Source organism: Penicillium verrucosum (assembly GCF_028828655.1).
Source record: "Penicillium verrucosum strain IBT 35672 chromosome Unknown utg000001l_segment0_segment0, whole genome shotgun sequence".
Classification (NCBI taxonomy): Eukaryota; Fungi; Ascomycota; class Eurotiomycetes; order Eurotiales; family Aspergillaceae; genus Penicillium; species Penicillium verrucosum.
The window spans coordinates 833,900-847,528 of NW_026643210.1; the positions used below are offsets into that span (position 1 = coordinate 833,900).

General features: G+C 47.8%; 4 protein-coding genes across 4 annotated transcripts; 3 read left to right on the forward strand and 1 right to left on the reverse strand.

Annotated features, from left to right (window-relative positions):
- Positions 1-3: 3 nt before the first annotated feature.
- N7516_000314 (fungal specific transcription factor domain-containing protein) lies at positions 4-1,389 on the reverse strand (the record flags this gene model as incomplete). The annotated part of the gene is made up of 2 exons (XM_057213036.1): positions 4-495; positions 550-1,389. The coding sequence occupies 2 exons, from the start codon at positions 1,387-1,389 to the stop codon at positions 4-6; spliced, it is 1,332 nt and encodes a 443-aa protein (XP_057074919.1).
- A 1,740-nt stretch (positions 1,390-3,129) lies between these two features.
- Positions 3,130-3,633, forward strand: N7516_000315 (SNARE domain- containing protein; the record flags this gene model as incomplete). The annotated part of the gene is made up of 3 exons (XM_057213037.1): positions 3,130-3,155; positions 3,243-3,351; positions 3,475-3,633. 3 exons carry the CDS (start codon positions 3,130-3,132, stop codon positions 3,631-3,633), a joined length of 294 nt encoding a protein of 97 aa, XP_057074920.1.
- Positions 3,634-8,447: 4,814 nt separating this feature from the next.
- N7516_000316 (arrestin family protein) lies at positions 8,448-10,504 on the forward strand (the record flags this gene model as incomplete). Its single annotated transcript, XM_057213038.1, has 5 exons — positions 8,448-8,509; positions 8,565-8,708; positions 8,768-9,086; positions 9,146-9,571; positions 9,629-10,504. 5 exons carry the CDS (start codon positions 8,448-8,450, stop codon positions 10,502-10,504), a joined length of 1,827 nt encoding a protein of 608 aa, XP_057074921.1.
- Positions 10,505-11,908: 1,404 nt separating this feature from the next.
- N7516_000317 (PH domain protein) lies at positions 11,909-13,600 on the forward strand (the record flags this gene model as incomplete). The annotated part of the gene is made up of 3 exons (XM_057213039.1): positions 11,909-12,034; positions 12,096-12,221; positions 12,278-13,600. The coding sequence occupies 3 exons, from the start codon at positions 11,909-11,911 to the stop codon at positions 13,598-13,600; spliced, it is 1,575 nt and encodes a 524-aa protein (XP_057074922.1).
- Between the last annotated feature and the right edge of the window lie 29 nt (positions 13,601-13,629).

Consider the following 13,629-nt stretch of genomic DNA (forward strand, 5'->3'; position numbering starts at 1 on the left):
ACCTCACGTTGGGTTAACGCTCAGCCAATCCTCGAACGCTCTCCCATAATCTTGAAGCTGCAGGAATAACGTATCACCCCCGCTAAACTCCATATTAACGTCCCCCGGGAGTCCTGAAAAGTCTATCCTCGGTGAGGTCTGACTCGGCGTTTGTATGGGGTCCTCAGTCTGCTCAGGTGGATATGTGACACACTCCGGGGCGACTGTCTTGTGGCCAGAGATTCCCGCAGATCCAATCAAAGTAAAATCACGGTCGGTGATAGCACCAACGGAAGGGTCCCCTGAGGATCCGACACTGTCTTTCGCAAGTTCCGGGCCGAAGATGTCGCTAGCAGGATCCGATACGTTACTTGCATGGGCATATACTAAGATTTTCCACAATAACTGCAAGTTCACAGACCACTTCTGACGAGAATTTGTTCCTCCTTGAGTAATGTTGCCTGTCATAAGGCCTCCGGAGGAAACGCTGCCCCGGAGTTGTTGCAGTTGTCGGACCTAGAGGCTATATTAGAACCAATGAAACAGAGCAACAGCTCGATGAAGACGAACCTGGCGATCGATGTGTGGCCATCTATTACTCAAGTTCCGTAGGAATCTAAGACATTTGTCAAATCCCGTTTGCGCTTTTCTGTTAAAAGCTTCATCCTCAACAAAACTATGTTGAAGATAGATCGTAGCAACGATTGCCACGCATTGTCCTATGATCGGATCAGATACCTCGAAATTCTTCGCCTCGATAAGCTCGAGGAAATGAACAACCCAACCCGAGTGGAAGGTCAACTGCTCGAAGGAATTACGGAGGAATGACTGAGGCATTGTCCTCCGGAAGTTCCGAAGGCGCATAGACAACAGAAACGGATGATTGACTAAACAAGGCACCGCATGCCAAACCAACTGGAAGAATAGCCACGGGCTCCAGTAGTCACGATGAGCCTGAAGTTCGGCCCGGGGATGATCTTGGAAGCGGCTTGCATGAAGTCGGAATCTCAGTGGCATGAGACTCTCGTGCTCGCAGTGTCGGAAATTAATCATGGTGTAATCGGAGTTCGGAGACCATGGGGGATGAGCGTCAACGCCGACATGGCTGGCGGCATAGTTACTTGCCATCGCCCACAGCTCGCTTGTGTAAAGACTGGTGCCATTAATGCCAATATCTGGCTTGGAGTCACCGCTGCTACCACGGGCAATATCTTTGTTGAACATCGTAGCTCCCAATGGCGAGGTGATTTCACCTGCCTCTGCAGGTAAGTCCAAGCTGTCTCCGGGTGGATGTAGGGATCCTTGAAGATTCTTAAGCAGGACGAGGCTTACGTAGCAAAGCTTGCGCTCATCACGCTCGGTTTCCAAGTTGCTTATAGACTCTAGACCACTTATTCTGAGATTTCCCATCAAATATGTGGCAAGTCTGGTATAAGACCCTGCACGAATGATATGGCCCGCTGGACAGATGAAACACAATGTTAGAAATGAATACAATGACTCAGGCTGGGACTGTTTTACCTGTAAATTCCAGCATGCTTAGAAGACAAAGCGTCTGAATCGTAGATAGTTCCACGGTCCCAGATGCCAAACGCATCATGACCATCTCACAGGCCCTTTCTGTTTTTCTCTTGATTTCTAGTTGTATGTCCTGGTCAATGACTCCGGGTCTTTTGAAGCGGGCCCCAAGAGCTTCAATTGAAAGTAGAAGCTCGGGGTCTCGCTTTCCCAGGGAGGCCAGAGAAGACCTGTTGGGAAATAACATAAGGGGCTGCCCGTTACAAAAGGTTAGGTAAAGCTCGGCATCTGGGGGCCCAGATGATCCAGCTCTATTTCATTCGTCAATGAAGATATCTTGCAATTAAATCCCACACTGGACTTACATGGAAGAGCTCTCCGTTGGTGGAAGTTCTGGTATCCGAGGGTTATTCTCGGGGACAATTGGCGAAGAGAGATGATTTGAGGCAGGCCGCCTGCGACCTCGATTAGCCAAATAGGACAAGATACAGCGAATATTGGAACACACGTAATATATTTCATTAATTGTTCTAGCTTGCTTTCAATGCCGGAAATGCGTTCTTCCTATGCCACATCAGAATCCACTTAGGTCTAGGCATCATTGGTACTTACCATCACCATCATCCTCTGAGAGTGGCCGAAGTCTCCATCTCCAGTCTCTGTGCCTGCATACACACACTGCTGACCCAGTCGTGCACAGTACGAGCAAGTCGGTTTCTCTCCTGGGCAACGCGACTTTTTCCGGCTGAAGCAATGTCAGCTTAAATTGCATCTAAGCTTGTGGCACCCAAGGTTCAAGCTTACCGGCACGGCTCACAAGCCTGACGGGCTCGTTTTGATGGTCTTTCATCTTCAGTTGATCCCATTTTACATATCTTGTCACCACGAAAAGTGATGATCTGAGCTGTTCCACGTGGGTAAAACGTCGATCCAAGGCGGGGAACAGGGTGTGGGTCCCAAAAATATAGCAAAGTACAATATAACTATGTTGTAGTATGTACTTTCCCAGCTTCTCTTCTAGATTTCTCTATCTATCATAATGGGCTCTAGTTGTAGATGGAATAATAGGAACAACAATCGAGAACTCAATCAGAATCTACTAGGCCACGCAAGGGTTTGGTTGAGACATCTATAGGCCCAGTTCTCATACTATCACAATAATTCCCGAGGCAAATGGGAGTTCAAAGTGCCAAGCTAGACTGTTTATTCCATCTCGAAAGATAACTGTCGATATCAGCATAACTCATGCGGTTGCAAGATATCAATTCCTATGATTTGTCATGGCAATCTGTTCGTGATGAAGTGGACCCGTGTTGTACATTATGTACGTATATACACGATGAGCTATACATAGCATTAGGTTGTACCTGTGACCAGGGTGATAGTAGACTCAGTTCAATTCTACGTTTTCGCAGATCTCATGAAAATGGGAAAAAGTAAATTCACACATAGTGAAGATCTACGATCATGTGATCTGCCACTGAGCTGACGTCGGCTCCGATTCCCCAAGCTTTTGGCCACTCACCTCCGCCTCCTCGCTCATTTCTGTGACAATCCTCTGATCCCTACGAGCTTTGCATCAACTCCTAACAAACACCGGAAAATATCGAGGGAAACTTGGAACTAACCAAAATGAGTGACGCCTACGAACGCGAGCAGTACGTCCCCCTTTCTCCACATTGTCCTGTCTGATGCCTCTACGAAAGGAATTACGTTTTGGTTGGAGTGCTAATCCTTTGAAACAGGCAGAATAATGCGCTCCTCAATTCCCTCTCCACGAAGGTCTCAGCCCTCCGCTCCGTAACGATCGATATCCACGATAATGCACGGGACCAGGGTACACTCGACCATACGGTATGTCTTGAACAATCTTTCGCAGGCCCGATAATGATCCAGGACATTTGCTTGTCACTTGGAGATACTTGTCACTGGCGCCTCGAGCGTATTAACTTGCGACTAATAATACTACCTTCTTAGGGCGATGTATTCTCTTCCTTCTCAACAACCCTCAAAGGCAGCGCCACTCGACTCACGCGGATGGCGAAACAAGGCGATTCCATGGCCGTGCTGAAAATTGCGTGCATGTGTATTGCCGCTGGAGTCGCTCTCTATATCATCCTTGGGTGGATCTTCTGAAGGGCTTCTTACGCCCTTACAACCTACTGCTTCCTCGACGCCCTTTTACCTCCGCCCGCCTCAATATTCGATACCCTTGCTGGACCGAGACTCGTATCGAACATTCATGATCTGACCCTGTCATGTTATTCCACGGCGCTGGGTTGTTTTCGTCTTATGGACCACGTCTATGCTTTGCTCGATCGGAATATGGCGTGGCACGTTGGTTTGCAGTGTATGCTGTGCCCCGAGATTTCCCCGTCGTTCTCGATGTACTCGGTGTGCTATTTTTGGGCTGTGCCTGTTATAGACATTGATATCCAACACCATCGGCGACGCGACTCCTACCGCCTCCTTCGACCTACTTCGGTTGTCCCTTGACCGCTAGGTTCTCTTGGTTGACGTCTTCATGATTTGCAAATCGGCCCAGGTGGGCCTGATACCTTGTTTTGAGCCGGTTGCTCCATACCTCATCGCGACTTGACATTCCTGCTTCTTCCCATTTTCCATATTATCAATACTGTGATCACTGAACATAATACATACTTGGCCCACTAAATATATTCATTTATGCCCCAGTATCCACTCGTTGCGTAATCGAAGTACACAATGGATGGGGTGGTAGTCAACAGTATTCCCACGCCTAGGCAACTCTACTGACATCACCACCAAGTGGTCCATTCCCTCGACATGATATATTTAGATCAACGTCTACAATCTCTACCCCAACAAACTCTAATCATCGTGAGTTTAAGCTCACCAAGGTCACGGCCAAAAACCCTAACCCAAAACGGAAACGAGGTGGTATAAGACAATGCAAGTCCACTTCAGACTTTTTTTCCTTCGCTTTTTCTCGTCATGACTCCTCAAATTATATGTAGGTGTTGACTGACTGGGGAAACTTATTTATTACGCTGAACATTACTCGGTTGTGTCGTGTGCCACATTCCCACGTGTCGATATCACAACGCCGTTTTCGGCAAATATGGCTTGGAATGCCAACCCAACCTAAGTTTGATGTAACCAATCTCATTGAAAAATACCAAGCTTTCAATTACCCCACAATTAATCAAGGCTATATTCCTCATTGGATCTTATTTGCTCCATGGTCACGACCTGACACAGAGTGTACCAAGTCATCAAGTACAAAGTAGTTATCAAGATCCGATATGGCACCAGCAGACACTACAGCATTACTCCTCTACAGCTGTACCTATTCATCAAATCGGGGAGAGCGGTATTCCCATGGTGGACAATAAAAACACTATCGTATGATCTGTATAGCAAGCAGCACTTCCACACGTGCGGCCTGCATATCTGTATATATACCTAGGTATATATATGCTCGTTGCCGAGGTGGCATTACGATTCTAGATTCCAAGCTTGTCACGCTGCATAAATGTACCGTTGAGTTCCGACAGCCGAGGCTCCACACGCATGACGGCATTCACAATCTGCCGATCGAAATGGAAAACCTTCTCTTGTTGTAAGCTGTAAGCCAAGCAGCCGGGGTGTAGGCAAGGGTCTAACTAGCTTCGATCAGCCCTGTGAGTAGCTGCGATATAGCCGATTATATGGAATTGACGGGTGTTCTTGGTTTCTTGGTTTTATTATTTCTTTTTTTTCTTTTTAAGCAGTTTTTCCGGAGTTGATTTGCAATTACAGATGTTTTGTTTTAGATATGGATGTTAAGAGTATCAGAGCATTGATTGTTGGCAGGTCAGATCTAAAACCACGGGAAAACCCGAACCAAAAAGACCCGAACCAAGACCCTGACTGTCTAAAAGCATGTGGACTGATTCCGATATCCAATTGGCCCGAGGCCCTCGAGTGCAAAAAAAAAAAATTCTTTTCCGTTTATCTTGGCAGTCGATCCATGCGATCTCTTTTTAGTTCCCGCTTGACGGAGTAGACATTGCAAGCTCGCCCCTGGCGATCACCGATCACCGGAAAGATACATAGCCACATCCTCTATTCGGCAGAAGAACTACCGAGAAAGGAGTTGCAACACTATGTACTATGCTTTGATGGCAATAATTGTTGTTGTTAATCCTCTGTTTATTACGTTGGTTTTTTTTTTTTTTTTATAGTTAGTGCTTTTTTAAACTTGTTGGTTCTTTCAATTCTTTTTAGTGGGGCAGGTCTTTCGCGATATCTGGATGTAAGGCCCAAAGACCCTAAGACCCTGTGCTTCTTATCTGACCTTGAAAAAAAAAAATATTAACCGAACTGATAAGCTGCGCTCTAGGGCTGAATGAGGCGTTGAGTGATATTTAGTGATTGGCTACCTTTGCTCTTTGACATTTGAAATGGAAAATGGAAAATGGAAAATGGCTTGATGCAATGTACATTTATGTTTCAAGCGTGTTTTACATGCAGTCTGCATGTTGTACAGTGCGTTCAGCGGTGTAACATGGCTAATAGTCATAGTTAATAGTTATGGCTAATAGTTGGATACTAAAAAGGCAAGATGAGTCAATCACAATGACGATATATCTTCAGTAATTACGCGGTGTCTATTGTTGTACTCCGTTATCTACAACCGTACATCATACATGCCGCGTAAACAAAGAAGTGTCCACATTATTGGCTTTTCTTCGGCATGATGCAATCCGGACAAGTTCTGGAACTCACCGAGAATTTCAGAGTGGAGAGTCTGCAAAAGTTCACCGTCGATGATCTGCTCGGAGTGGGGCCGAATATCCTTGAAAATTTGTATATTGTATGTAGCTAGCTTTGACCCTGGTCTGTGTTTGGTGCTTTTGTTGCTTTTGACATTTTAACTGGCGTGATTGATATATAGTAAATGGGGCTTCCCTGCAGGGTTCAGACTCGGAGGATTCTAGACTCGAACCAAAAAGGCAGCTCAGGTGTATGCTTCCAAGGTTGACCAGATTAAAATCAAAAGATTAAACTAGTGTGGGCCACCATGGAAATGGATATTCTTGCATTGCAAAAAAAAATAATTAGAAATTAGATATAAAAAAAGAAAAATACAAAAATACAAAACCAAGTTTTAGCCTAAAATATCACACCGAGAATCCCAGTATATCAACAAAGACGAGGCGATTAACTGCACAGACACTCGGCCTACTGAATCGGCACGCATTTCGGGATTCCGATCCGGTGAAGCGGAAATGCCCGAGTCCATTTGAGGCATCCCGACTGAGCCCGTGGTCGGCATTCACCATCATCGGGAGCAAATATTGTAACTACAACAATACAAATTACACAAAACAAGTCCGCCGAAGTGGGCCACATAAAGCAAAAAAAAAAAAAAAAAAAAAAAAAAAAAAAAAGGCATAACACGTACGTCTGTGTGTTGAGACCTTATCTTTGTTTGGTTTTACCCTTCCAAGGTTCAAATGCCTCGCAATATCTCTGACCCGCTTTGAACCTATCACAATGCCACGGGCGTTGACAGCTCGGTGGGGTTGTCTGGTTATCATAGGCACCATAGACAGGTGGTTCCCGCTCTTACCGCAATGCTCATCAGGGACTCGAGTGATGTAAGTGTTGAGTTACTGTAGGCGGTTAGATCACGGATATTTCCGAATGTTCCCGGTGAGATTAAGATGGGCTAAGCTTGCCAGGTCAAAGTCAAAGACGATCTCATGCATCAATATGTACGGTTGGGATGTTTAGTTTAGGCACGGCGCTTGCAGGAAGAGATATGGTCCCATTTAAAAGTTGCATTTGTCAGTGTGTCTGGACAATATCGGAGTTTCTCATTAGCGTCAACGGGCGGCAGTTGGATATAGCCCGAGGGTCCAAGCCCCCAAGACATTGTTTTTATTTTATTTTAGTGGCGCGATCCAGAGCCTGGTAGGTGTCTACCATTATACGTGCTGTGACTGGTTGAAGGCACACACCGATGGAGGATACCTAGGTAGGCTTGGCTTTGGTACGGAGCATAGATCTCCTGTTTATCATCAAAGTGGGGTCTAATTTGGCACCAAGTTCTGAAGTATGAAATAGATAAATTCATGTGGTGTAACTTCAAAAAGGCATAGTTGTATGTTGTATGTATGTTGTATGTACGTTGACGTTGTGCATTCTCAGAGATCTTCAAAAGCATGCGGGAAGGGCGATCCCGAGGTATGTGCAACATTGCATGGCGTGATGAATAGAATGGGTAAATGGACCTCGGTCTTTGTGAGTTGTGAGGTTTCATTCATGTATCCTATATTAATCAAATTTTATTCTGAATACAGAATAACTTGCATTTGGTGGTAAAGAGAGACCAAAAAAGTGATCAAACAGTACGCGTACTCCGTATACTCCGTACTCTAGAAGGCGTAGTATGTACTAGAGGTCTGACATTCATATGATAGTGCTGACGTAAAACAATAGGCACTCGTGATTAACCGGTTAAGATGGTTCTTAGGTTCTTCAGAAATCTCTCAAAAACGCTTTAAAATCCCACTGATTTCCCCTAATTATATTGTAAGTACGGAGTATACTTTTTTCTTCATTATATGCCAAGACAGCCTTACTTCTCTCTATTTGAGATTAGTCATTTCACATCTCGCCACAACAAGGAATAATAAAAAGAAAAAGAAAAAAACAGAAAAACGAAAAGAAAAAAGAGAAAAGAAAAAAGAGAAAAAAAAAAAAAAAAAGAAAATCACCGGAAACGGCAGCCAAACTCCACTGAGGACCCATGAGTCGGACCAGGCTTGCGTATCTGGCCATGTTCCGGTAGATCAGTGATAGTGAAAAACGGAAAAAATACCGGTACACTTAATCTTTTTGTTCTCTTTACTCTTGACTCTTCTCTTTCCTCTTCATATTTTTATTCCTTTGACATTTCTCTATTGCTGGCCAATTCCAAGATGGCTCTCAGCTTCTTTAGTGGCGGCGGGAGTGCCAGCAGCGCCAAGTACTTCGACATTAGGTGAGTGCGGGACACCTGCAGCACATGTGAAATTTGCTTATCTGACTTCATCCAGGTTGAATGATGAGTATATTGTCTTTCGAGGCGGTGAACATGAGGCCGCCAGTGCCCATCTGCGGGGTACTCTGATCCTCTGTTTGTCCGAACCACTCACCATTAAACACATCCGACTCCAGCTGACGGGCATGTCCCGTGTTTGGTAGGTTGTCGCATTTCCCAATTCTGAAGAAAAACATCACTAACAAGCGCTTTACACAGCTGGCACCTGCCCTCCAGTGCATCCGCCGGTGGCCGTAAGTCATGGCGTGAACGTGTGTTCTACGAAAAAACCTGGAGATTCCGGGAACCAGGCAAAGGAAAAACCGAGGTCCTCCCCGCAGGCAACTATGAATATCCTTTCGATGTGATCCTTGAGGGCTCCATGCCCGAGAGTGTGGAAGGTCTGGCCGAGACGTGGGTGATGTACCGCTTCAAGGCCGAGATCGGGCGCAAGTACGTCAAGGACATTACTGCGCGCAAACCGCTCAGGATCATTCGCACTCTGGATCCCAGCGCTCTGGAACTATCACATGCAATGGTAAGTGGTTATTGGGGTAACTGACTTCATGGACTTTGTTTGACTGACAAATCTTCCAGTCCGTGGACAACATCTGGCCCAACAAGATTGAATACTCCATCAGTACTCCGACGAAAGCCATCGTCTTCGGAACCGCCATCCACGTCGATTTCAAATTGATTCCACTTCTCAAGGGTCTTCGCATCGGTCAAATTACGTCTCAGTTGATCGAATCCCATGACCTTACCCTCAATCCGGAAGACCCCGATTCCATTCGCAACACATACAAGATCACGAGGACGATCTTGACCGACGAGCATGAGTTGGATGAGAACAACATCGAGATCATCGATGAAACGGCAGAAGGATACCAATGCACGCGCGTCCTAGACATGCCCCAGACTTTGACCCGCTGTCTGCAGGATACGGACACCAAGGGAATCAAAGTCCGCCACAAGTTGAAGTTCCGTATTCAGTTGCACAACCCAGACGGTCACATCAGCGAGGTGAGTAATAGTAGAACCACTAACGATTGTGCTGTGAGGCTAACGTTCTCAATGCAGCTCCGTGCTACGCTGCCAGTTTCGATCTTCATCTCACCACACCTTGCCATCGACGACAACAACAACCTTACCGGGCAAACACCTCAAAATACCCGGATCGCCGTCGATGAGTTCGCACACCAGGCGCCTCCCCTTTATGGCGAGCACACATTCGATCAGCTGTATAGCGAGCTGGATCCCAGCGGCTATCGCACACCAGGTCCCGGCAGTGGTCCGGGCACGCCATTCACTCCGCTCAGTCGCAACATATCGTCAGAAAATCTCGCCTCCATGAACGCCCTGACCAACACCGATATTTCGGCCTCGGCACTGCACCATCGTCTCATAAACCTGAATGCAAGTCCGCTCCACCACCCCGTCAATACCGGTACATCCGCTCCGAGCGAGGGGCTGCACGGATCTCAATCCCCAACGGAAGGACACAACATTCATCGCCAATTGGGTGTTTCTAATGACTACTTCGGAGCGGTTTCCGGATCCAACACACACAGCCATGGCAGTCCAGAACTCTCCCGTCGACCCTCCGATGAAGTGGAACCTGAAGTCCTTCCCTCGGGCATGGCAACTCCCTTCCACCCTCAGTACGACGAGGTGGAGACTCTCAGCCGGGTTCCCAGTTATTCCACTGCAGTGCGCTGCGCCGTGCGTCCGCGTGACTCTGGTCTCCCTGATTACAACGCCGTGATCGCTAGCAGTCTTCCTACACTACCAATTCCGCAGTCTCCCCAGCAGGCTTATATTCGCAGTGGCCGTGTAAGCGGAGCTGCAACCCCCCTAGAGGTGCCTACCCGCCCCGGCTACTTCAATTCCCACGGCACCAATGCTGATGATGAGGAACGCAGACTTAGACTTGTGCAAGCTCGCGCCAGAGCATGAGATGTGGTTATGATCCATGGATCCACACATGATCTTCCGCCTTCGATTTTCACCAAAAGTTCTCCTTCTCCACCGGTGCTGGACACTGAGACCTCCGCGAACCGCTCTCCCCTTTATAACCCTTCGACCCCTTTTCTCTCTCCATTTACTTCCCCTCTCCCTCATATCCATTTCTACTTTCTACGAACGATCATGGTCCCCAGCGTTAACTACCCATTTCGAGCCTTAATCTCGATCAATCTGGAACTTCTCACGCAGCATTGTTCTGAATCTTTCCACTGTTCACCAGCGGCAACTTCCCACTTCTCTTTTTCTCTCGCTCATTTTTTTTCCCCTCTGGCGTTCAATCATAGACAGGAGATATTTTCATAGATGGTGACGGGTGTTTCGATTTTTCCTTTTTCCTTTTTCCTTTTTCCTTTTTTTTTTTTTTTTCAACCTCACGAATGAGATCCGATATCAATGAGCTGCATGATATTAACATATGCCCACCAGCACGAGTCAGACATACGAGCCTTTGACGCATGTACTTAATTATTTTTTTGTTAGATCAAATTCTTCAATTCTTCAATCTTCAATTCTTCAATGCTCAACCGATTTGACATCTTCGATGATATCATGACCCAATTAGGAAATTAGCTGTCGATCGTATTAGGTAATCGATGAATCGACTGGCCTCAGTGGACTCTCCTTCTTCCGGTGTCAATGGCATTGTTCGTTTTCAATAGATGCAACATTGGAGGTTCCATTGGCACATGGCTATTACCGACTCATATCATTGCTCCGTACATTCTATCTTCTTCCTGGGCTCTACTAGTAGTAAGGAGGTTTGGTTAGAGTTGAAGGCTATAGCTACCCTGTCCTTGGTAGTAACTTACAGCCTTGAGTATCGTAGAGCCACGATATTGTTACGCTTTCAATCAACTCGATACAATAGACATAATAAGTATTGGGTAGATTCAACCATACATAACTAGGGCTTACAAAGTGGTTTGGTCCGAGCGAGAACGAGGGGCACAGTGACCTCATTGGCGTCTGTCGATCGGTTAAGAACTCACTTCTCGCCTTAATCTTTTCTTGACCTAAAAGATAACCTTGGAATATCCCACATTGTGCAAAGTGCTAGTCGAATAACTGTGGTAAGTCTATGTTGTATGTTGTACTCGTCCTCAATTATGGATCTCTGCTAACTAGTCCAGCCATAGACTAGCGCTCCCCCACCATCATCGGTCTTAACGCAGCCACCGATGCAAACATCCTATTATTCATTTAAGCCACACCATCACCCTTCAGCCCTGGTTTTGGCGAGGATAATATAATTCCGTCTTCCATTGTTCCTTGTTGACACTTCGAATTGGATCACGGACTCACCGATATACCTTACCCCGCCCTTTCTCCGCTAGCATGTCCACCCCAGTGAGCCCCGCGGATGTGAAGCTGCCTCAGCGGTCTGGTACCGTGAGCAGCGCCTTCACTCGTCGTACTTCCATGAGTGACGATGAGGCTATCCCCGACACCGATAGTAGTGAGGTCTGTATCCGTGATCTCGAAGAAAAGGAATACCTTGAACTGACGGTGTGGTTGATCACAGACTACCAATCTCCTGCTTGAGCGTCTCCGAGCCTGGAAGCATATGTGCGGATTTCTCGAGGATTATTTCTCTGCTACTGCCAAAGTGCAAAAGTCCCAGTCTAAGGATTATGAGAAGATCTTGAAGGTCGGTGTTTATTCCGGTGGGTAGGGGTCACCGGAACTGACAAAGAATGGAAATAGGCCGTGAACGAACCCCTGAAGGAGGGACACCACTTCAGCTCTAGCGAAGGCGGCGTGGCTGGTTTGTTCGAAAACCTCCGCAACAACACCCAGGGCATGGTTACTATGTACATGGATGGCGAAAAGAACCTAAAGAACGCCGTTCTCCCCACCCTCGAGCGTCTCCACAAAGAGATCAAGAACAAATCCAAGGAGCTGAGCACCGGAGCCTCCAAGGGCGCCAAAGCCGTCGAAAAGGCCCGCGGCCTGACCCAGAAGCACATCGAGCTCCTCGGCCAGAACTCCGCTACCTACGACGCCGCCGCCTCCGGCAAGATCGACCAACACCACGATCCCTACCTCCTCAAGCGCGGCATCAACCACCGTCTAAACAACCAAGTAAACGAGGAGAACAACCACCGCCAGGATATCCTCGCCGTGCAGAACTCTTTCCAGCAGTTCGAAGCACACGTCCTGCAGACCATCCAAGCCACCATGCAGCAATTCCACCAGTACATGGGCGGCCAACTCGAGCGCCAGGGAGCCATGTACGCCGACATCCTCGGCACCGCCCAGCGCATCCCACCAGACTTCGAATGGATCAACTTCTGCGTGCGCAACGACGCAGCCCTGGTAAACCCAGACTCGCCACCACGCTCCTTCTCCAGCATCACCTTCCCGAACATGGACCACCGCTCCACACAGCCACTCATCGAGGGATCTTTGGAGCGTCGCTCGCGCGCCATGATCAAGGGCTACTCCACCAGCTACTACGTCGTCACACCGGCACGCTATCTGCACGAGTTCAAGGACAACGACGACTTCCGTCGCGACCCCGCCCCAGAACTCTCACTATACCTACCCGACTGCGTCGTCGGCGCCATCGACGGCGTGAAGTTCAACGTAAAGGGCAAAGACGTCTCCAGCGGCAAAATCGGTAACGCTTTCCACACAAACACTGAACTCAGCTTCAAGGCCCACACCCCCAATGACGCAGAGAAATGGTGGTCAGTCATCAAGGACGCTACCCGTGGCCCGGCACTAGCGGCGGCTGCTGCGACCACCCTCGCTTCTCCCACCGCCACCTCACCCGCCGCTATCTCGCCTGCTGGCTCTGCGAGCCCCTCCCGCAGCGTCTCCGGCCAGACACAGCCGCCCACTTACGCCGAGAACGAGATGGAGAAGACACAGGCTTCTCAGACTACCGCTGCTGCCCCTGTGGCTGCATCCCCTGTTGCCGCTAGTCCTGCTGCTAGTACCCCGACTGTGGGGATTAGTCGTACGGCTAGCTCGGCTAGCCACTTCCACACCTCACCTGGTGGTTCCGCTGTGGACAAGTCGTGAGAGGATGGGGTTATTTTCCCTTATTGTCG